This window comes from Neurospora tetraspora, assembly GCF_033439725.1.
Source record: "Neurospora tetraspora strain CBS 560.94 chromosome Unknown B0H65scaffold_3, whole genome shotgun sequence".
Lineage (NCBI taxonomy): Eukaryota > Fungi > Ascomycota > Sordariomycetes > Sordariales > Sordariaceae > Neurospora > Neurospora tetraspora.
Genome location: NW_026944385.1, coordinates 4,329,583 through 4,352,350, shown reverse-complemented (window position 1 = coordinate 4,352,350; position 22,768 = coordinate 4,329,583). Strand labels below are relative to the sequence as shown.

The following is a 22,768-nucleotide window of genomic DNA, read 5'->3' as shown; positions in this document are numbered from 1 at the left end:
CTCGGAGATCATCATGATCGCCAGCGCCAAACCCTATGCGAGTCGATTTTTCTGGAGAAAAAGACGGTCGGGGCTGGCCAGATGCAAGTGCCATCACACTGAGAGATTTCTTTTATATTACGCTGCTGAAGTGCTGCCCGTCTGGTGGTTGAAGCCGAGTCAAGCTCTCAACTCCTTTCTTTGACCTCAATCTCTACAGGCACCCGGCCCTGTTAGTGTTTGTCAATAGGGGCTTCGCTGCGCCCCTTGGCCAGATTCGACATGTTAGCACATGACTTGATGGTGCTTCATCACTCGCTTTCTATGTCTATAACACTGGTTCTATGTCCATGAAAAGGCATGGGCTTGATGCAGATCTGTCCTTATACCTGTGTTTTTGAACGATTGAACCGAACCGAGGCATGGGGATGCTTCCATGACCGATCAAGATGGATGATGGCCGTATCTGGAAAACACCCCAGTATGGAAACCCCCAACACTCGGTAGAGGTACCCAATCTCCCCCGTATCCCCAATCTCGTTTACTCTCGACAACGCAAAACTCAAGTCAGGAGATGCCTCTTGTGATTGTCGGAAGCTTTGACGTCTGGTAAACCCTCCATGCAAAATCATTGGAGGATGCTGAAGATCCGGAAAAGCACTTGATTCTGGAGGGACAAAGAAACCAGCCAGAGAATGGGGAGGCCCTGAATATGCCATTACACATTCCTCGTTAGCCCCCCCTGCTCTGAATCAGCTATCTCCCTCTGATCGTCGCTAGCCTCCTCTCTTCACGGTTGATGACCTCCTGCTCTGGCTGGCGATAGCCTCTTTCCTGTCACTGAGCCTTTCTGCCTGTATTACGGGACCTGCAGGTACTAGGTCATCCACTCTCATGCGGCCACCACCACACCTACCGGCTCGTTAGCAGCTGGATATATGTAAAAGCCGAGAGAAACAGCTTCCATTGAAGCCCACATGCTCTTGGTGCCAAAGAGAGGAATTTGATGCAAAGAACTTGGAAATGTTGGTCCTGCCACTTTGAGACTTCCGGGGTTTCCCCAACGCTGGTCCGAGTTATTTAAACTCCCACAGAACGACCAAACCACCTCCTACTTTGATCATTCAACAATTGCACGGCACTCAGAATTCTGGCCCCCGAGAGTTTGTCCGAAACCATGCCACACGCATCCAACATGGGTAAAAGTCCCAACGACCCCCGTTACCCCAACGGGTGGCATATGGACGACAGGATGCCCCATCATGACTCCTTTCAGAATCTGTGGAAGACCAAATGGAAAGACCCGGTGAGGCATCCAACTTCTGTCCCATTTACTGTGTGGCAGATACTGACAGATAAAAAGTGCTCCAAGGGGATCTACCCCTTCATGTTCGGCTCCATCGAGGACTTCCAGCCCATCGCCGAGCACATCATCGCCAAAGGCTTGAAAGAGCCGTACGACTGGGATGAGTATGCCAGCTGCTTCTTCGGAACAGCCGAGCAGCTCGGCCAGACAGCAGCCGTTGCTCAGCAGGAAGGGGACACCGACAAAGCTCGCGACTATTACCTGTTAGTACCTCTACCTTATCTACCTTATCTTATTATCCCAGAGACCAGACCAGACCAGACCAGACCCCAAACCCTCTCGTCGAGTCATTGAAAACGTACCTTAAAAAACGTAAAAGTGACACGGACAAACAAGCCGAGCCTCCGCAGTCTACCGCATCGCCCGCTTCCCCGCCCCCCGCTCCCCGCTCCAGAAACAAGCCTGGCAAAAAGGCAAAGAGATGTTCTACGCCGGCGCCGCCCTAATGGAGCATCCCATCCACGAGGTTCTGATCCCTCACACCCACGCAGTAAACGACGCAGTAGCAACCTCAGGTGAAGAACATAAAGGCTCCTTCATCCCCGTCAACCTCCTCGTTCCCCCCACTGCCACCCCGTCCTCCCCCTGCCCCTTAGTCCTCATCATGACCGGCCTAGACGGCTACCGCACCGAGCTGGCCGTCTGGCAGCGCGGCTGGCTGGATAAAGGCGTGGCTACACTGGTCGTTGAGATCCCCGGCACGGGGGACTCGCCTGCGCTGGCGGGGGATCCGGAAAGTGGCGATCGGCAGTGGTCTTCTGTTTTGGACTGGGTGGCGAGGAAAGAGAAGAGAATCGATAGTCGGAAGATCGTCGTCTGGGGCTTTTCCACGGGCGGGTACTACGCTTTGCGCGCGGCGCACACGCACCACGATCGGCTTCTGGGCAGCGTCAGTCTGGGAGGCGGGTGTCATGGCATGTTTGACGGGGCGTGGCTGGATAAGGTGAATAACCTGGAGTATCCGTTTGACTTGGCGGATACGTTGGCGTACAAGTTTGGGTATGGGACCTCTAGCGATGGGGTGGAGAAGTTCAAGAAGGAAGGGCAGAAGAAGTTCTCGCTTTTGCTGGATGGGACGCTGATGAGGGAGGAGTGTTGTAGATGTTTGCTGGTTAATGGGGAGTGGGATCGGATTTTTCCTGTTGAGGATCTTACGCTGGCGCTGAAATGGGGAAGGCCGAAGGAGGCGAGGATCGTGACTGAGAAGTGGCATATGGGCGAGCCGGAGAGTTTTGTGGTTATTCTGAGGTGGATTCATGAGTTGCTTGGGTTGGATGGGGATTGGATGCATCAACTTAAGTTGTTGCCGGCTAAGGCGAAGTGAATACCTGACTGCAAGGACTCGAGGTATTCGGGATGCAGGTTGGGGGGTCAAAGGTGTTGAACAATCACGTTTGTCTTCAAGTCAATCCCGTCCTTGAGCTTCGAATAAAAGGGAGCCCTGTGCTAGACTGGCAAAAAAACCTCAAACATCTTACAATATCAAGTTGCTAAGGTAGTCAATTGGTGGGCGTCTGCATGCTGCATCATCAAGCCCTACAGACCATAGTAAACCCTTCCTCCACACCAATCTGACTTTCTCAAGTTTCTACGGTACATGCTCCTTGGCGACCGCTTCCGAATAACTCGAGTCTTTGCCGTATTGGCATTGTGTTACCGAGTCGTACAATCCTGATCCTATGGAGCATTGTGTTTGAGTAAAGCAATAAAAAGCAAGGATCCATCAAGCCCTCCCCAGGCCTGTGAGGGCATCCATCTAAGTGACCTCTGACTTTGGCCAACTGTATACTGACCAGCATTTTATAGAGGCAAGCTCAATAGTGCCAGTAAACTTCCACACATCTGAACATTTTATGTGCTCCAGTTACCAGCGCGGTGTACAGTTCCTTCCAGCCATCAAGTCGTATGTCCCACCCCACCACATTTTGTATGGTTCCCCATTGTATGCAGTTTACAGTTCACTCCCTCTTCGGCCTCGCCGCACAAAAAATCAGCATACAACCCACCACATGCGTCTCCACCACCTCGAAATTTTCCCTCAGTCCCTTCTCGAATCCCTCCCTCTCATCCGTCCAGTTCCCAAACACTCCCATCGCATTGTACCACTTCATAACCGTCCACGTCATGCTCCTGCTCAAAACCGAAGGTCTACCTGTACGCCCAACTCCCTTCTTCACTCCCGAACCCGAACCCGTGCCAGACGAACCCGGGCGAGACGAACCAGGGCGGGACGAACTTGAAATGTACTTCCGTCCCAGGATCGTGCAACCAGACAGGACACCGTCATCGGCTAGGCATTCGGCTGCGAGTTTGAAGGCGCGGTTTTTGATTTCTTGTCCTTGCGGCTCGGGAGCAGCGGGAAGACAGTGAAGCAAGTTGAACATGCTGACCGACTTGAACTGTCTCGAAGTTCCCAAGGCAGATCCCGGACCGAAAAGCTTGCCTTCGGGCAGGGTGAGTGACTCATCTAACACGTCGGCTTGGATGGTGGTTACGTTGACTGCCACGTTCGTTCCATTTCCCGCTGACTTGCCGTTGCCGCTCGTGCCGTTTCCGCTTTTGCCGTTGCCGCCGACTCTCGCGTTGTTAACAACCCCCAATACCCTCTCCTTCGCTTTCTCAAGCGCCATCCCATTCAAATCCATCAGCGTAATCTCAATCTTTGGCTGGACCAGTTTACTATCCGGGTCCCTCTCCAGTGGCATGAAATACTCGTCCTTAGCAAGTCTCTCCGCCAAAGCATCACCCACAAAAAAACCGGTGCCAACTCCAATGTCAAGGTGCTTCTCGGCCCGAAAGTTCTCGCGGAAGAAGGGCACAAGGATGGTGGACGAGGGACAGCGCCAGAGATAGGTCATGCTGAATCCAAGGACATATTTGTCGTAGGTGGTCAGCATGAGGGGCTTGCTGTAGACGCTGGCGCCTGGTTTGGTGTTGATGTCGTTGGGGATAGTGGTGGCGGTTGTTGTGGTTGTCGTCGTGGGACGAGGAGGTAGTGGTTTGTTGGTGATGGGGGTGGGTGCCGCTGGGGTTGGACTGGCGGCGTGTAGAGCTGGTGAGGCCATGGTGATGGCGGCGTCTGTGCCGCTGGTGTTCTCTGCTGGCGAGGCCATTTTGGGAGGACTGCCTGGTGGTGTAGATCTTTGACAAGATTTCTGTGCCTGGTTTAATGGCTTGATGGGTGAGGAGGGGATGAGGTTTTGTTGACTTCCGCCGGTTGTTGAAGCTGTCACGGCTTGCTGAAGACGGAAGAGGATGTTTTTTGCGGCTGACAGATGGCAGACTAGAGGTACGCAGATGATGACTGAGGAGGAAGTGAGGCAAAGAAACTGATTGAGAGATGCGTATATATAGATCGCCGCAGATTCGGTTGATGAAATCCCGAGATTTGTATGTCTGGCGAGTATCCCGGTTTCTTACTGCCGAGGACCCTTCCGAGGGAATCTTGACAAGCGCCACGAGTCTGTTTGCGCGCAGACCGGTCCGCTCTTTGATCGGCTTTCACATTCAACGTGTCGATAAGCGAATCTTGACGGGTAACACGTCGAACCGGATAAAAGGACGCGCGGAAATAAGGCAACTTGGCCTGTAAACCGAAGTTAGTGGGGGCCAACGATAAGTCAAACAGGTACCGCTAAGACTCATTCGAATCGGATTTATCCCCACACGTACTGGCCAATTACGTCTGGAGAACGATCGGCATACCAACGCCTCAAAGGGGCAGACAGGCCAAGCAAACCACATAATTGGCCAGCAAAGCGTGGGATAAATCCGATTCGAATGAGTCGTAGGGGTAGTACTGTAGGGTTGCTTTATAGGCTGGGGTTACCAACAAAGAATCTCTGAGTCTTACCTCAGCATCGGCAAGAGGGAGTTGAATCGGACAAGAGTCGGAGTTTGTGGATGGCGTCGTTAGTTGTTTGTATCAGTCTGCTGTGACTCCATGTACTCGAGTTAGCCAGTTGAGTCCATGTCTCGAGAATAAGCGAGGGTGTAAGCAGGAACTGAAACTGAACGATGAAAGACTTGATTCTTGAGAATGAGTGGATGCGAGAGCTTTACTTACTCGTCGAGGAAGCCGGTGAGACTGAGGTATGCCTCGTAGACATCCGTGAAGACTGGGGCAGGATGATGTTCGGGGATACGTTTGATCGAGAAGTGACAGTGATGTGTAAAGGAGTAAGTGAACGCGACAAGATTGATAGATACGAGCATCTCAAAGAGTGGGAGGGAGAGACGCGAACTTAAGGTAAGGTATTCACATTCACCTCAGCAGGGGTCATTTGCTTCATTTCCTGACGCCACAAATACATTATCTCTTCGCCGATCTCGTAACCCCATTCTCTTCGATAAAAAAGAAACAACGTTCGGCCGAGTACTTCTAGCAAATCACGAAATCTAGAACCAGTCATGAGGCTCACCCCGCATGCTTGATATTCCTATCTCAGTCTAGTGCCGGCACTGGAATCGAGCCTTCCTTCCACCTCGTGCTGTAATTTCATCCCTGCATTATCAGTGTACCTTCCATATCCTGTCCATAGATAAAGTACATCTATCTTACCCAATCACGCCATGATGTGCAGTAGACTGTAATCGAGGAAGGAACGGCCCTCTAGTGTCTGAATGGAGTACGGTAACCAAGCGCTCACTCGAGGAGCAGAGACCTGAGGCATTCGCGAAAGGAAACGGGCCGGTGGAGGTGGGAGCCGAAGTCTGGGCTGAAGTTGAGCTTAGAGTAGTTCCGTCTCATCCCGGGCAGGTTGGCGAGGTAGTTCCTTCTACTTCCTAAGATTCAAGTTCCTAAGACCTAATATCCTAAGAACCGAGCTCACGATAGTTCTTTCCCCGAATCAATGCTGTACATATCACGAAGTTATCGCACCTTCCTTCAGTCAATTACATGTAGGCTCAGCGAGCTCAACGAGGACGAGTCGTGTACCCACACCACTGGTCCTAGTTGCTCGTAATAACAGAACAGGAAGGAAGAGAATTTAGCAAGCAAGGCCACAAGCGGCGGGCGGTGACGTAGACAATGGTGTCAGGACTCCAACATCAAGGGCCAAGTTCAATTATCTCACGGGTAAGAATGGCATCAGCATGATCATCAACCTAAGAGTTCCATATTTATGAGTGATATCAACCTCAACTTAACTCTAGTTATATGTAGGAATGGATGGAGGCCATAGACTTTCGTAGGAATCGCTGTGTTGGAACGCTGAAACTGAACGCCCGTGATCCACTGCCGCAGCGTGATATGTGATGTGACTGATGACCATGTGCTCTCCACCTGAGTAGTTCGAATATTCTTCCCTCTTTGTCGCCGCCATTGATGTCGTAGCTTTTCGCAGTCCGAAGTTTATATGACGACGCAGCACCCGCTGCCCAACACCCCGCGCCATCCCATTACTCTCAATACCTCCGTACAGCCCGCATTTGTGTTATCCCAAATCCACCGCCCTCCACTTCAAAGTTCATGGTATGATACCTCCAACGCCTTATCTCATGCCTGACGCAGTCTTGAAAACACCAAACATATACATGAAAACGCCCCTGAACCTAGACACCATGCTTGCCGCCGAAGACATCACCCATTGCCGTATAATTGAAAGAGGTATGCTGACAGCCCCTACTTTTATTTCCCTGAACAACCCTTCAAGAAAACTGCCGCGGTCTATGCCGACTTTGAAGCACTCGCACTTGTTATCTTTTTTTTTGTGTGTTTTCCTTGTTTTTCTTTTCCTCTGTCATGGTTTGTCCGTCCCTCTACAACGCTTGTGACTTGTTCTCTTCAAACCAAGTGGTCTCACGACACCATGGAGCTTCAAAAACAAGCCCCAAGCGTTGCAAAGGGGCTGTCCATCCGGGAGCGCACCCAGGGAAAGCAGCCTGGCCCGCCGCTTACGGTTGGTAAGGCGCAGGCACAGGAGGTGCCGGGTAGTGGTGAGGAGGCGGGTAATACTCCCCTTGAGGAGCCGCGCCAGGAGCCACGGGGGGAGCCGGGTACGCCATCTGCTGTTGAGGCTGCGGGGCAGGCGGGGGCGGGACGTACGCCGGAGGAGGGCGGGCCGTGAGCGAGATTTGGGCACGCTCGCCCCATTTATGGACGGCCAGGGCGACGGTCATCCTGGCCAGAGCCTGGTCACCGTGGGCCGTGACGTGATGGTCGGAGTCCCACGTTTGGCCGTTGGCCGCCTGCATCGGGCCTGCGCTGACCCAGAACAAGCAGGAGGGGCCCATCTGCCGGACGGCCAGGGTGATGAGCGGGCGGATGGTGTCGGCTTCACCTTCGACGCTGATGTAGTGATCGATACGGTGAACTTCGAAGGCAAAATGAGTTAGTTAGGTTCTTGTGCTGCGGAAAATGAGGTCGGGGAGAATTGATGGCTCATGTATTTGTAGGTTGCTTACCATAAGGGGCTTGCGGGGCCGGACGAGCTTCGGCTTTGGAGACATGTTCACTTAGTTCTCATGCTCGATGAGTGAGGAGAATGGATCGTTTATTGCTCACCAAGCGCGCGGTTCTCGAAGTCGACATAACCCCAGCCCTCAAGGTGGCGGATGTCAGCTGTGGAGGCAAGCTGAGTTAGTTCTCATTCTAGATGAGTGAGGAGGATGGATCTCTCATTACTTACCAGGAGCAGGAGCGCGGTTCTCAACGCCCGCGGGGTTCTCCACGCGACGACCGGCAGCTGTGGAGGCAAGATGAGTTAGTTCTTATTGTCGTTGAGTGAGGAGGATGGATCTTTCAGTTTGTTGCATACCAGGGGCAAGAGCGCGGTTCTCATCGCCCGCGGGGTTCTCCACGCGACGACGATTGCGCCTGCGGTTGCGGTTGCGGTTGCGGTTGTTGTGGTTGTGGTTGTTGTTGGCGTTCATTTTGTAGACACTGTTGGGATCGTTAACTGCTGTGTTCTTCTTGGAGTTATGTTGCAAAGCACATACAAAGTACGAGACGACTGCAGTTGTTGCTGAGTTGAGAGAGTGGTTGCGTGAGAGAAGGATTTTGTGAGAGAAGGACGAGAGGAATTCTGAGGAAGTATTTATGAGCCAACGGGATTTTGTGGGGGGCACGGACCGAGAAAAGACCTCGAAGGCAACAGTTCAGGTACCAAGAGGACAGAAATCAATGAAGTTGGAAGGAGCGGAAATAGGGAGAAGGCAGAGTGACGTTTCCTCCCATGTAGTTGTGCGGCCTGGTCTGGTTGCCCCGTAACAGAATTCATCCCGTCTCTCTCCTCCACCCTAACTTCCCTTGGGTATTTGCCTTACACTAGCTCGTATATATAGAACCCGTTGCCAACATCATGTCCCAAGTTCTCGTCCGGGTTGTCGCTCTTTCTGTTATGCTGCGCGGCCAGTTCCAGGGCTTCAAAGAATGTGCCGAGTCTGGGGTACTGCTCGGGCTCGAGCTCAGGAGAGTAACGGTGTTTCAACTTGGTGTTCAATGGGCCGTTCAGATACGGATCAGATCTCAGTAAGGCCGCCCTCTCTTCCTCTGATCCGCTAGTTAGTTGAGGGAAAAGTTCGTCTGTGCTATAGACCATTGAAAACTCCTTCTGTGCTTGCTTAGAGGTAGGTCTATCAGAGCTACTTTCCTCGAGGGTGTTTTGAACTTTAGACCTATAGGGATTGAACCGGCCACGCGGTCTTCGACGCTTAATAGAGTCAGAGATTTCGAACACGCCCAGTCTTTCGAATTCTCCCTTCCGGTGAGATGCTGACGCGGATCTTAGGATTAGTCCCTTGAGTCTGAGGTGCCAAAGACTTGGAATTTGGAATCGCAGGCGTACTTCGAGAGGCGCAAGGTAAACCATCGCTGATTGAGCAACTGCTAAGTCGCGGGCTTCCTTTTCATCCCAATCCATAGCTAGGACATGCACCACACTTGCACACTCTTCATCCGCATCGGATTCCCACCATCCGCGTATACTATCTTGGGGACTGTGAGACCGATATCTCACGGTAGCCCGTAGCAACGGGCCTTTGATACGGACGGTTCCGCCACTTACTTGCCCGAACAAATGCATTGGTCTCGATGGAGTTACCATAGCCTCCAGGACTGCGGCTAGGCTGTCTACGCCTGCGTCTAGAGGAGACGGCGTGGGTAAAGAGCATTCAGTGTTCAATGAAGCCCAGGACCAGGAAGGAGCTACGCCGGTGTTGCGTGCTTTGCTTTGTTCAACCTCCGAGCATTTCCACAGAAGGTTCTGTCGAAGGCAAAAGGACCATAGGCCGGCAAGGTAGGTGATTCCATTCCATCCATTGCTCAAGTTTTCTGCAAGACCAGAAATGGCTACAAGCTTATCAGATTGCTTGGTAAGTCTCCTCCTGCCAGAGTATTCATAGACTAGCAATGCCCAGACCCTGTGTCGTTCGGAGTCATGAAGCAGTTCGCCTTTTGACAACCCCATCAGTTCAGGGAGGGGCCCGTTTCCTGTCCTCGCTCTTGGTGAGCGTGAGTATTTCTCTGAGGGATCGACAGAATCTGGAAAACATTCGCTTGCTTCACCCATGGAACATTCCCAGTGAAGCTCTTGTTTCCCAAAAATAAGAGTACGCCGCGACAGGATTTGTTCTTGAAGGATCCAGCCTCTTGTGTTGAGAGTGAACCTGTCTCTCTCGGAATTGTAACTGCCTGCCAGGATTCTGCCATCTGAAAGCGTTATAACCCAGGGCACGAATGATAGAGGATATCGTGGGGAAAATAGGCCTCCACTAGAATTCAGCGATGCACCGGCGGCCAGATTGAGGTAAGTGTTCTTGTAAACAAAACACATCCCGGCAGATTCTGCTGCCCAGTCGTCAAGTGAATCTTGGATGATACACAGAGAATCGATCCATAAGAACTGTACGTTTAGCCTTCGAGTTACTACTATTGCCTCCTGAAAAGTCCTTGGTAACTCGGCCAGCGCGAAGCCTTTTAATCGAGAGTCATAGTTTTCCAGTAGAAGCCGAGTTGGTACTGAATTCCCCCAACAATGGCTTAGAGTTGTATATCTTTGCCCTCGAAAGTTCATTCCTGTAGTCTCGCATATCTTGACTGTAAGGCTTCCCACACTTCCCACTTCAATGAAGCGGGCGGGGTATTGCCCTTGAAACTTCTCATGCCCATTCTTGTTGCATGAAGGGTGGTTAGACACACAGTTGTCGACCCACCGGAGCGCTTGATTCAAGCTTGCTTCGCTCTCCGTGTTTAAACTGGTTGGGAAACCACGGGCCAAGTAAGCTGGGAGAAAGACCATAAGGTTAGCTTCCTCAAGGAAATGAAATGGGAAATGGCTTACCAGGTAATTCCTTATACCTGGGCAGTCCAACTGGGCTGGTAAGACGGATGCGTTTACCATCTTCACCGACAAGATCGAGATTGAAATGCATGTATCCCGTGAAATTCAAATATTCCATGGAACAAAATTCCCTACAAAGTATCAAGGTCTTATCGGCCCCTGCAGGTAATGTATCAATGGCGGGTTTTATTTCCATCTCTAGCAATCCCCGTTCCGACACAACAGGTTGCAGAGATGGATAACTGTGCACAGCGAGCTTCGTGTCTTGGCCTGTAATAAGGCAAGGTCTTTCGGACATTAAAGCTTGAGCAGCAAAAGAACAACAAAAATGGCAGTCACCCTTGGATGCCAAGTTCAACAATTCGTTCCAGCTGCCAAAAGGCACCTCATCGCGGTAGAATGTGGTCCGGTCATGTCTAGCACGGTCAAATCCCTCGCTGATGCTCTTGAACACGCTGTCACATCTTTCGCAAAGACGATTGAATGCCTCTTTCGAAAGGTGTATTTCGCCCGACGGTGTCGTATAAGTCGGAGGCATCTTAGTTCCGGGAGAGCGTTCCGGTCATGGAGGATCGATGGCGATGTTCGAATGTTGTGTGTTGATGAGATCTTGGTTGCTCTTCGAGAAGGCATTGAGAAGTAGTTAAGTGAAAAAGAAAGCGGGGTAACCGTAAGTTGAGGCTGAGAACACGAGCGTATGTAACGTATCTGCCCATTACAAAGTTGTTCAATCTCCGATGGACTGCTAACAGCTGATCACAGGATAAACCATTGGAAAGTGTTAGGGCCTTAACTGCATATGCAGGTGTATTTTACGCTCGGATGTATCTTACATGTCATATGGTACCTTACCGTGCTTACCTTATGCCTTATCAGTGTTCTGCCGGCTCAACCACCGTCCACCCAACGCTCTGCGAATTGTGTCGTATCCAACCTCAACCATCGTTGACTTCGCAGATGAGTAGTGGGCGCCGCTTCCCCCGGTTCTATTGCCCAGTTATCTTTCCGAGGTAGCGAGAGGAAGGTACGGCGACTATGACCTCATTAGGTCGTCGGAGAACGGCGGCTGACATTCATATGGGCTGGATGGCGGTTGCCGTCCATGGTGCTGAGACGGGCTGGAATTATGGTGGGCGTCGATGGCTCAAATATTTCGAGAAAGAGCTGACGGAGCACACAGGTAGATCCTCATCCAGTTCTGCAGGAGCATACGACTCACGGGTTTACATGGAAGGTGCACTGGTTCCAGGACCCGCACAGCACTTGCTCTGTGTCTTCGATGAGAGACGCAGCACAGCAAGTCAACATGGAAGCCAGAAGCCGTCGGAGATATTGAAGCAGGTACCCTCACTTGACGTCCATCATAACGACCTCCTACATCAGCCTCAAAGATGGGTAAGGTAAGAAGCCAATATCCGAAAAGTCAATGCATGTCTAAGAACGGGATCCCACAGCCCGAGCCTCTTGAGCTCATGCAGCCAGCCTCCAGGAGCCGAAATCGTGCTGTCAATCCTCCATGCATCAAAACGAGCTACCTGACACCGAAACCGGCTACCTGACTCACACCCGATGAACATAACAGAGGATCAAACACGACCACATCGGGTAAACTGGCCAGTGACCAAGACGAAGACGTGGCGCAGTAATACGCTCAGGAAGTCAGGCGTCCGCTCTTGTTTGTTATCCACGACTGTTTGGTTTGTGCCATCATGTCATCGCCGTACAACATCTAGCCTGTGACGAACCGCATGGCTTTGCTACCTGCTATCGGCCTTTTCTGGAAAACTGCTTGATAGGGTAATGGAACTGCCAGCAAACACTTCGGCACCATGTGTCACTAGAAGGACCAGACTGCGCTCAATGCTGGCAGTCAGTGGGTTGAAACCAGACGTTCCAGACCAAGAACACGGACATGACGCACCGCTGACAGTGTCACTATCAGGCACCACATAAAATCTACTACACCGGTGGGCAACAGCAAAAAGAGTGATACATGTACGAGCTATCCGGCTAGAGGGATACGTAGGCACACAGATTCTGGTTTTGTTGTTCTCAACCGAGAGGACACACTGCTTCAGAAGTGAGCCCACCGCAGCATTTATCGAGAGAACATGTGAAGACATGTTTGGTGCAAAGATAGGACTCTGTGGACTCTGTGGGAGTATGCCTCGCTTTGTGCCTATTTAAGGTTGAGCCGCATGGTTTCAACGGTTCTACTTATAGCCAAGCATCTCTGTCCCCGTTGTGACTCCTGGTCGCACATGGGTTACTTCCCCAACTCATACCTGTGGCTATGGCATCACGGTGTTTAATATGTCGTGGTGGTAGTGAACTCGGGAATGGCGGATGAATCATTGAGGGTATTAGTGGAAGTATAAGAGTTACTTGAAGAACCAGACCACAGCTGATCATCTCGTCCAGACGGATTTTGGTCTAAGATGCCACCCCAAAATTTGAGCTTGGTGTATCCAGCTCTGGAACTAATTGATCTTCATCTCCTGCCATAACATCATCTACAGGTAGCTTTTTTATTGCTCACAAGGCTCAACAGACATGCCAGGAAACCGCCGCTACCCACTGGAGCGAATCCGGTACGCCAGCTACATCTGGCCAGCAGACTGGCAGCCAGAAAGGACATCAACATCAACCTCAACATCATTCGATCAAGACCTACAACAACATTGCGCCTGCTGCATCCGCTCCTCATACTACGTAACTTCAAGCCCGGAAGCCTTCCAGCGGCACCGTCTAGTTCTTTCCCGTTGCGAACAATTCGGCCCCTCGCTTTTAGACCGCCACGGCTACAGCAAACTCATCAGCGACGCCACCAGCGTGGTTCTCTGGGCTATTTGGACGAACCTCGTCTACGACTCGGACTTGGTGTACATGAGCGTGGATTACTTTTATTTCTTGATTGATTGGTTGTTGTGGAGGGTTTATGGTTTGTTTTCCCCTGTTCTTTCCTCCTTTCTCCTTCTCCCTTTCTTCTCTCTTCTCTCTATTCGCGACCCAGTCCCTGAAGGATGCTTCATGATCCTGCCTTATCGCACACAACCTAACAAAACAACAAACAGTCCCAACTGAGCCCTTCCCCTTCGCCTTCCACCCGCCGATAAAAACCGGTCCTCCCTACAGCGACGTAGTCGAGTACTTCCTCTGCCGATCCGACGGGTTGAAATACCTCGAGGGTCTCTTCGCCGACTGTCACCACTATCACACCCGATGGAAGATGCTGCAAGCCATTAGGGGTATCTTTAACGGACAGGATTATTACGTGGGTTATGGCGGGAGTTGTTTCTGCGGCCCCGGTTGCACGAGCGTGCCGCTGGTTGCTTGTGTGTGTCTGCCCTGGCCTAGGCCGAGGGAACCGGTTGTTGTGTTGAGGGTGGAGGAGACTACTACTTGGAAGAAGAAGAAAAAGAAAGGGAAGAAGAGCAAGAAGAAAAAGGAGGAAGCGGGTTGTTTGGTGATGTAGGAGTGGGAGGAGCAGCTGTTTCTTGCATTGATGGTTGCGAAAAACGGGGAGGACCTGAGTAACATCCCTCTACAATGCTTGAGGAAGGAACAATAGGGTGCAAATGGGGGCCAGTGGAACTTCCGACGAAGCGGAGGATCAAGATGACGGCGCGCATGGACATACTTCGAGTGCTTGAGAGGTTGGTATCCCCCACATCCCAGTCCCTTTTACATACCTATATCTCATCCTATGTCTACACCGACGATCATGGCAAGCAAGCTGAGATGGCGTGGCGTTCAAAATTACTCAGGGACAACCGAGTTGCAGAAGCTCTGGCAGTTTTCCAGGCGCTTCAGGTTGCCCACCAGCGGTTGCGCACCCTCCCTGCTGGTTCAGGTGGTCCGAAGCTTGCTACGGTGCATAAACAGCTGGCGGAGATTCCCAGGAAATAGTGGTAGGTAGCTGCCCGTTTGGGCCTCGCCTTTCTCACAATGGCCGACAGCAGGCTTGCTGACGAGTGGACCAGAAGCTGGAAATGGGGGATATGATGATAGAAATAGCATACGTGTATCCCACCCGTGCCAGGCTTTTCCTCTCGCACAAACGACGGCACTACCTTCGAAACTTGGTCACCCTTTGGCAAGGAAGAAGCATCCAGTCTGCTCATCAGAAACGTACATGTAAATCTGCGCCTACAGGTCCGCATCGCCCTTCACCCTTTGGAGCTTCAAAGCCAGAACGCATCCTTGATCGAGACCACAAGCCGGCATGTATTATCTCTAGAGGTACAAATCGCTAATACTCATTCCTAAGTACCTCTAGATGAGATAGGCCTGTTGTCAATGACGGATAATTTGCTGCCCAGGATGAAACCCTTGTTGAAGCAGACGCATCACCTGATGGGCGGGACGAGATCTTTCGTTTTAAGGACGCAGACGAAATAGAATTTATCCCTTATATAACAGCGGGGTGCGGTGCCTTAATCGCAGAATCTTCAGGTTCATCCTACCGACTTTCATCATTCACTGGAGCTACCCGCCAGCTTTCAGGTTCATGAGGGGTCCAGTATGAGAAATTTCAAGCAGTGGCAGACGATATTCCCACGGCAGGTTAAGGTTCCTCATTATGCCGTCTACTGGTCGATCTCCCGGGCTTCCATTCACTGCATGGTCAAGCTGCACCTGGAGTGAACGGGCCGCTCAAAAACCGCCAAGGAGATGCGTGAATGTAAAAGTCATTCACTGCGTAAGGTACGTGCAGGTAAATAGGTAACCTTTTGAAACTTCACCCGGAGCCTACTATAAAATTTTCTCCTGCCCGCCCGCATCTGTCTCCTCTTCCTCCCTCTTTTCTCTCACCCTAATTTTCACCTCCATCGTCCAACAGTCTACCACCAATATCTGCGTCCTATTACAAACAGTCCAAACATTAAGGTATAACATCCGCGATATCCTTCTCACAATTCTTCATCCCTTTCCCTCTTTCACCCCATCAACCATTCCTGTCTTGATCAATTTCTCTTCCTTCCGCTTCGGCATCATATTTACAAGTACCGACACCAACTAACTCGCATCAGACATCGACACAATGGTTCTTGATATCTTCGAGCGCGCGCGACTCCCCCGGGAGCTCGTCGACAACATCGTGGGCTTCCTGTACTTCACACCTTTCTGGCTTTGCTGGAAGGGGGCGGAGACATGGGGCTGGTTGTGCAGGGGCAGATCGAGCTGGAGGGATTGGGGACGCATGAGGAGGTGTGTTCGGTGCCTCACCTGCCGGGTCCAGCATGGCCGGTGCATGGGATGAGGGCTCCGAGGGAGCGTTATGGTGTGTGGTGAGCAGGACTTTTAAACGAGTTCCGCTAGGAAGGGAAGGGATGGTGAAGAAGGTGATCGGGCATCCTTTACGGGATGGTGTTCGACTGGTTCCTAGATCTATTCCTCAAGTTTAGTAACATAATAGTAAGCGCCATCCTTGACAATCAAAGTTTATAAATAATGTTTCGGACCCCTACATACTTCTACCTACCTCTATTCAATCTCTCGGACACCAGGGCCAAGTTACTCAACACCACCGCGTCGTCGCGCTCATACCCCTGGTACAAGTGCGTCTCAACCAAACCTACCTAGCCAAAGCCCTCTCCAGGCTCTCTGAGCCCGACGCGCTGCAACACATTAAGGACGAAGCCCTGCACATAGCAGCCAAGGCCGCCTTCCCGCGCACTACTCGCCTTCTCCTTACCAAGGGCGCCGCGCCGACCCTAACAGTCGCTGCATGGCTGCCCCTAACGTAAACGGAATGACTCCGGTCTAGGAAGTCCTTTTCCACCCCTCTCAGCGCGAGGAAGGAGAGGGCACACCGGAGGCGACTGTTCACGTCTGCCCCTGGCGCTGGCATCTCTACGCCGTCTCCTTCATAGTCTTTTACGAACATGGAGCGCAATCGAGCTACTACCCTGTCGTTACGGGTTGTTCAAAGCCGCACAAGCGGCTGGCTAACGAGGGGCGCATGTGCTTGCACGGCTCTCTCGTCGGTCTTGACTCTCAAGTGATGAACACGCCAGCTGGCCCCAGACGTGTCTTTCATGGCTACAGGGTCTTGCATACCTTGCTGGCTTTGGTGGAAGGTGGTGCGGATGTGGGACTGGCGGTGGCAGCGCAGGCTGAGCTGGACCTGGAGGGAAATGGAACTGCTCATGAGGAGGTGTGCGCGGTGAATCAGCTGCCGGGTCCGGCGTGGATGGTACATGGCTTGAGAGCTCCGAGGGAGCTTGTCTGGTGAGCAGGGCTTATGGAGGAGTCCCGCTTAGGAACGAAAGGGGGGCGGTGAAGAAGAGGATGTGAACATACAAGAAAACCATGTATAGTGTAAAGGGGCGTTGAGTAGGAGAAAGAGGAATGTCCGTTGAGGTTACTGGTATCAACGTTTGCGAGGGCAGACCTACTGTGGTTTCAGATCGATGATATGTTCGAGTGGTTCCTAGAGGTAGGTATATTCCTCAACTTCAGTAAATACCTATTAAGCGGCATTCTTGACAATCCAAGTCCATAAATACCTAAGTCTTTCAGTCCCCCGCGTAATCAAAAAAATACATGGTATTCAAAACAGATACACAGCGTGAAGAAGGGGAGGAGTTTTCCCCCCGACGTGGACGCCACCATCCACAACTTGTGTCCATGGCGATCCTACCTCTACGCCGTCTTTGTTGTCGTCTTCCCCGAAGGCACGGACTTTCCTCTCGTAACGGGCTTCGAGATCCTATATAAGCGGCTGGCTGGCAATCCCCTCACTTCAAGCAATTCATAGAGACACCATACGAGCAGCCCGTCCCATTCCTCCCCTCATTGTCTCATCCCGATCTACAACCGTCGCACCTGCGATTCTTCCTGACCAAAAAATTCACCTACATCGGCCTCGCCACCCAGGCCGACGCCCCCAATATCCTCACCTACCTCTTCAACCTCTCGGACACCAAGACCAGGTTACGCGACACCACTGCGTCGTCGCGCTCATACCCGTGGTACAAGTGCATCTCGACCATCGCCAAAGCCCTATCCGACCCTGACGCGCTGCAACACATCAAGGACGAAGCCCTGCATATCGCAGAGGGAACGGAGAAGGAAGAATGAAGTTTGGTCATGGTATCTCTAGTGTATGCTGTAGCGAACAGCATGGAAAGGGTTAAAATCGAGTAACTTCATTACACAATATCATTAACAGATAACTAACGTGACGGAAATTGATGCCGACAAGGTAAACAGGCGTGAATGACGAAGTCTTGTGTGCCCTAGACGTAAATCTGATTCCCCGATATTGACTCCATCAAAATCTTCAGGCATTCTTCCAAAAGGCCGAGTATCCCACCAGACCTTGCTTGAGTATATGAGACACAGCGCGACGATCAAGGACTTGCCCATACATGATGCCTCGGTGGTTTTGAAGGACAAGAAAAACAAGAACAGACAGGGGAATATCCAAAAAAAGGAACAAATCGACAGTCCAGTCGTGGTCCAAGCGCTTCTTGATATACGACCGTCACACATTGTCATCGCAAAAGACGTAAGACACTTATCTATGCATCACTCCTTCCAAATTTTCTCTTCGAGTGTGCTCATCATCCGTTTTTCCTCTCTCTTTCAAGGTCAGATCAAAACCCCCACGAATCTGGTCTACTATCCCGCCAATTCGACGGACCCGCCTGCCCTTCCCTCGGCCCCATCGATGCCTGGCTCGACAACCCCGCCTGCCCCAGCATCGACTGCCTCTGCGACATCAGCATCGACTGCCTCGGTGGGTGCAACGGCTGAAACGGGTTCGCCTGACTATGCGACGTACTCGGCGGCGACGCCCAGGACGTGGAGCTGTTGTTGCTGCAAGCGGTAGAAGGCGGCATCATAGACGCGGAAAAGATACCGCTGCTAGCAATACTGACGCCGCCGAGCGAGTCGATACTGTTGCGCGCGTCGCGCGAGTGGTTGGAGTGCGTGGGCGAGGGGGGTTGCGGGAAGAAATCGGACATTCCAGATCCGGTGGACGAGCGTTCGAACGGGTTGTGACCCGATCCATCGGGCGATGTTGGGGACCTGGCACCGTGAGTCGTGTCGAGGACGGGCGGTTGGGTGGCTTTGGTGGGGGAGCGGCAGGCGGTAGGATTGGGTTGCGTGACAGGGGCGGGCAGGATGGTGCCGTAGTCAATTTTTTTCCCTTTCTCGGTCATGGTGGGTGATGATGGCTCGTCGTCCTCGTAGAGCAGGCCTTTGCCCATTGAGGATCGCCTCTTGTCACGCTTGGTGTAGGCGGCTACTTTCAAGGGGGTGCACTTGATGAGGAAGTTCTGGACGGGGGCGGTGCGGCGGTATTTGTAGAGGAGAGCAAACAAGATGAAGAAGAGGACCACCATGGCTGAGGGGTGGATGTTAGTGAGAAGTTCTTGGGGGATGATGGTTGATGGGCTGACTTACTGACAACACCACCGGCAATACCAGATACAAGACCCGTGTTGCTGGTTTTGGGCGAGTCCACGGTGGGACTGTCGCTATTCCCTGTGGTTGAGCCTCCACCCATTTGTGGGTGAGTTGAGCCGGGGGTGGGAGTAAGGTCTGGGTTGACCCATGAGGGGTCATCAGATCCAGGTGTTTGGCTGGGGACGCTGCTCTCTCCTGACGGAATGCTTGTTGGGGTGCCTGCAGCGATCCATGCAGTGGAAAGCGTAGTAGAAATAGTTTGGTCGTTATGTTGAATTGCTGAGTGATAGGAAGTGGCCGAAGGCTGAGAACCCTGCACCAAGTTATCCCCATCCTTAGAGGTATCATTCTCACCCTCATCCCCAACCGTGTGTTCGCCCGACTCGGATGAGTGACTCGCAACTGGCATTGGGGCGGCGAGAAGAACGTTTCCAGCAAGAACTCCATTCCCAGCATGGCTGCCTGAAGTAGCCGTGGGCTGTACTTCAGCTTTATCCGAAGTCACGCTCGGTGGTGGAACGGCGGCGTTGTTGCCGTTATCAGATCCGACAGGTCCCGTGGCTCCCTTACCAGAGCCAGATCCATCATTCCCCGCATTCCCGGCGTTACCCTTGTCCGCATCATTCGAATCAGGGCCGCTTCCTGATCCGTTGCCTTGTCCAGATCCTTCACTTGATCCCGTTCCAGGATTCGATCCCGACCCTTGTTCGGCTCCTTTGGTTGGTTGCGGCGTAATGCTGGTTGGCGAAGGCTTCACGACTGCGGGAGCAGTAGTGGCTGGCGGTGCTACCACTACCGGTGGCTGTGTTACCACGGGAGGACTCGCGGGCTGAGTCTTAGTTTCGACTGGAGGTGGTGCTACAACTGCAGGGAGTGAAGTTGCGGCCGGTGCCGGTGCCGGTGTTGGTGTTGGTGTTGGCGTTGTTGCTGGCGGCGGCGCCTCCACTGGCGTAGGACATCCCGGTGTCTTGGGAAAGGCCTTGCACCATGGGCTGAAGAGCTTGTCTAAGAAATCCTGGACCGTCCGCTTTTCCAAGGCATGGTCGAACCCATCTTGATTGTCCATGGCTCGGCTGGTCACAAAGAGTGTGATATTTGGACGTTGGTATCTCGTTGAAGTTGTCCGTTGATCATTGGGTATGCTTATAGCGGATGTTTTGCTGGTATAAAACGAGTGACACGTATCCAAGTCCCAAAAGAGTGGAGGGATCAATTGGATATTGGGATATAGTTAGGAAACGGAAAAGAGAGGAAGAAAACAGACGAGACGCATTTGGCAGCGTGAAACGGAGATGATGGGGACTAAAAAGGATTATAGCTCGGAGCCAGAGGCGATGAAAACGGGTCCTGTATAGAATCCGGATCTTTCACAAGGAATCACATCCTGTCACCTCCTGTCACCACGGCCAAGCACCTCCGAGCACAGCGTTGACGAGTCAAGGATGTTGTGGGCCGGGGCTGGACCGTAGTGTACATAAAAAAGCAAAGTGGGGAATCTTCAATGGACGGACTGCACACGGTAAAGATCGACGGGACGGCCCTTGTCGAATGGAGGTCTGTACCTGACGCTATGCCCAGGGCGGAATAGCGCAGTCTGCCCCCAATTTCAACTTCCCCGTAGCTCCCGCTTGGCTTCAGGGGACACACTGGCCATGAAGCACCCCGAGCTCGACGACGACGAGGATGCTACCCTTGATCCCAGAATCACACCAAATCCAAGTTTTTGATCATGGCCGTTGGCGGGCTCTCCGCGGCTTGGGATGACGGATATTTGGCGGCAGATAGTAGTTTGGTCGGCGAGACTGCGGCGTGGCTGATGAAGAGACAAGGCAATGGAACAGTGGGATTGCTGTTTCGAGGCAATTTAGCTGTCGATCAGCACCAAGTCTACGCCCCAAAAGGGACAAGGACACTTTATCCGGTCTTCTCGGCTCCTGTTTGCAAATTGCAGCGCAATTCGATAGTGTTTCGGCTGGAGTGGCATTGCGGGATGCTTTGCTGAGTCGCGTGTCCTGGTCAAATTCTGAGGAGTTGTGGGACTTGTCCGAAGACACCACTCAAGTAGGGCGAACAAATAGTGGGCAATGGGCGGGAAGCGCACAGGTCATGGCAGATCCAAAGCTGATCCCATCAGCCGATCACGATACATGACGATGGCCAACGCGGAAAGGTCGTCACCCACGCTCACTGACCGTCGTTAGAGACCAGGGAGACGTGATGGACCCGTTGAATTTCCGAACCATCTTTTCTCTGTGCGGCACACGCCGATCTTTGACCGATAAAACAGGTTGGCCGGGGCAGGCCGTGTCTATTGTCAGGTTTGCACGTTGCAAGTCGCTTCGAGCAATTAACCTTGCAATACAGCACAATCTTCAAGCTCGGTTCGACTGTGTTGATGCGTGGGCCAACAGGATTGTCCATCCCGTCTTCGTGTCTTGCTTGACTCGGAGCCCGAACAGGTGGACAAGGTTCCTCGCTTCCATGGCCCTGCATGGCGTTTTTCTCACGTGCAGCCCATCGTGTCCAACAAGGTTGGTCCCAGAATGTGGAATTGACCATACCACAGTAGACCATAACAGGCGAAGAACCCATGGCTTCCGTCATAAATGATGTTGTTGGCCTGCCATCCACACTATGAATAATCTCGGGTATCGGCCCCTTTCTCTCTCCACCTCGGATCGAATCCGTCCAAAGCTCGTCATCACCAGGCGTACACCGTTGGGGGTACCGGTACCGCGTTTGATGAAGCTGACGAAGTGGAAGTGGTAGTTGTCCCAGACCAACTTTCTTCTCCGGGGGGTTGCCGACGAGCCATACCGACGATCTCCCTATCACTCGTCACCATAACACCCAGGATATCTGACAACCACACGACTTGATAGTCAGGGCTAGGAATGGTGACGTGGGGTCAGTGGGTGAAACGCTCTAACTTTGGCCTTCTCTGACATACCCGTCTTCATTCAAGTTTGAGGAGGGCCATTGAGGAAATTCGACCTGGTCAAAACCACGATTCACTCGTACGTAGCAACGTTCCGCGAGAAAGTAGACGGCAATGATGATGAAGACGCAGGGAAAAAGAGCGCCCATAATATTCCACGATGATTGAAGTGAAGGTGGTTTTGACCTCGTGCTCAAGATGTCTGTTTGAGGAGAAGGTGTCGGGAGGGCCAAGGCCAAGCCGGGCCATAGACAGCTGGATAGCAAGATTCGGGTGGTGCTGGAAGAGGGCATTGTCTATTCCACTCGGTGATTCCGATGAGTAAACGCTGGATTGGATTCGGCTGCGCAGAAAAGGGTTGGTAAGGGTTTCCGTCGCTTCTCTTCTCTTCGAGTCCGAAGATTTGTGAACATGGCCGCGAAGAAGTCGAGGTACCATCTGACCTAAGGGCCTGTTGATAGGCTTCAAAGACGGCGGGAACCCAACCATTTGTTGTTAAACCTGAATGTTCCTGTGTCTCGCAACTTGAGGCAGGTGGTAAGACAAGTGTGCCCGTGTCGTCGGCATCTGTCGTGGCCCATTGTCTTGAATCCAGACCTGGAATTGCCTGGTGGTAATGACAATATCAACCCAGACGAGCCGGAAGGTCAGAATTGCTTGAGAGAGTTTCAAATGGAGCCATCTTCTCAGGGTATCTTGGAGCTGGCTGATGAATCCGTAATGATCACAGTCTGCCCTCGTTCATCGGCTGGAAGCTAAGCTACAAAAGAGTGGTGAATG

At 52.2% G+C, this 22,768-nt stretch overlaps 8 protein-coding genes across 8 annotated transcripts; 3 read left to right on the top strand and 5 right to left on the bottom strand.

Annotated features, from left to right (window-relative positions):
* The first annotated feature begins 927 nt into the window (after positions 1-927).
* On the top strand, positions 928-2,797 carry B0H65DRAFT_175172 (Alpha/Beta hydrolase protein). The gene is made up of 3 exons (XM_062821429.1): positions 928-1,285; positions 1,343-1,548; positions 1,682-2,797. Exons 1-3 carry the CDS (start codon positions 1,157-1,159, stop codon positions 2,667-2,669), a joined length of 1,323 nt encoding a protein of 440 aa, XP_062683499.1. The 5' UTR covers positions 928-1,156; the 3' UTR covers positions 2,670-2,797.
* A 189-nt stretch (positions 2,798-2,986) lies between these two features.
* B0H65DRAFT_175154 (uncharacterized protein) lies at positions 2,987-4,571 on the bottom strand. The gene has a single exon (XM_062821428.1). It carries the CDS (start codon positions 4,456-4,458, stop codon positions 3,304-3,306), a length of 1,155 nt encoding a protein of 384 aa, XP_062683498.1. The 5' UTR covers positions 4,459-4,571; the 3' UTR covers positions 2,987-3,303.
* A 2,526-nt stretch (positions 4,572-7,097) lies between these two features.
* Positions 7,098-8,318, bottom strand: B0H65DRAFT_463356 (uncharacterized protein). The gene is made up of 6 exons (XM_062826699.1): positions 8,288-8,318; positions 8,107-8,231; positions 7,978-8,034; positions 7,854-7,910; positions 7,754-7,786; positions 7,098-7,662 (listed from the first exon to the last, which is right to left on the bottom strand). Exons 2-6 carry the CDS (start codon positions 8,219-8,221, stop codon positions 7,244-7,246), a joined length of 681 nt encoding a protein of 226 aa, XP_062683497.1. The 5' UTR covers positions 8,222-8,231; positions 8,288-8,318; the 3' UTR covers positions 7,098-7,243.
* On the bottom strand, positions 8,127-11,283 carry B0H65DRAFT_463355 (HET-domain-containing protein). Its single transcript, XM_062826698.1, has 2 exons — positions 10,630-11,283; positions 8,127-10,571 (listed from the first exon to the last, which is right to left on the bottom strand). Exons 1-2 carry the CDS (start codon positions 11,165-11,167, stop codon positions 8,611-8,613), a joined length of 2,499 nt encoding a protein of 832 aa, XP_062683496.1. The 5' UTR covers positions 11,168-11,283; the 3' UTR covers positions 8,127-8,610.
* Positions 11,284-12,967: 1,684 nt separating this feature from the next.
* Positions 12,968-14,271, top strand: B0H65DRAFT_175031 (uncharacterized protein). Its single transcript, XM_062821427.1, has 2 exons — positions 12,968-13,570; positions 13,704-14,271. The coding sequence occupies exons 1-2, from the start codon at positions 13,183-13,185 to the stop codon at positions 14,102-14,104; spliced, it is 789 nt and encodes a 262-aa protein (XP_062683495.1). The 5' UTR covers positions 12,968-13,182; the 3' UTR covers positions 14,105-14,271.
* Positions 14,272-15,872: 1,601 nt separating this feature from the next.
* On the top strand, positions 15,873-18,002 carry B0H65DRAFT_572252 (uncharacterized protein; the record flags this gene model as incomplete). The annotated part of the gene is made up of 4 exons (XM_062830503.1): positions 15,873-15,920; positions 16,400-16,828; positions 17,042-17,075; positions 17,393-18,002. 4 exons carry the CDS (start codon positions 15,873-15,875, stop codon positions 17,713-17,715), a joined length of 834 nt encoding a protein of 277 aa, XP_062683494.1. The 3' UTR covers positions 17,716-18,002.
* On the bottom strand, positions 18,003-20,447 carry B0H65DRAFT_174986 (uncharacterized protein). The gene is made up of 2 exons (XM_062821426.1): positions 19,048-20,447; positions 18,003-18,988 (listed from the first exon to the last, which is right to left on the bottom strand). Exons 1-2 carry the CDS (start codon positions 20,114-20,116, stop codon positions 18,234-18,236), a joined length of 1,824 nt encoding a protein of 607 aa, XP_062683493.1. The 5' UTR covers positions 20,117-20,447; the 3' UTR covers positions 18,003-18,233.
* Positions 20,448-21,705: 1,258 nt separating this feature from the next.
* On the bottom strand, positions 21,706-22,512 carry B0H65DRAFT_174983 (uncharacterized protein). Its single transcript, XM_062821425.1, has 2 exons — positions 22,001-22,512; positions 21,706-21,938 (listed from the first exon to the last, which is right to left on the bottom strand). The coding sequence occupies exons 1-2, from the start codon at positions 22,279-22,281 to the stop codon at positions 21,752-21,754; spliced, it is 468 nt and encodes a 155-aa protein (XP_062683492.1). The 5' UTR covers positions 22,282-22,512; the 3' UTR covers positions 21,706-21,751.
* Between the last annotated feature and the right edge of the window lie 256 nt (positions 22,513-22,768).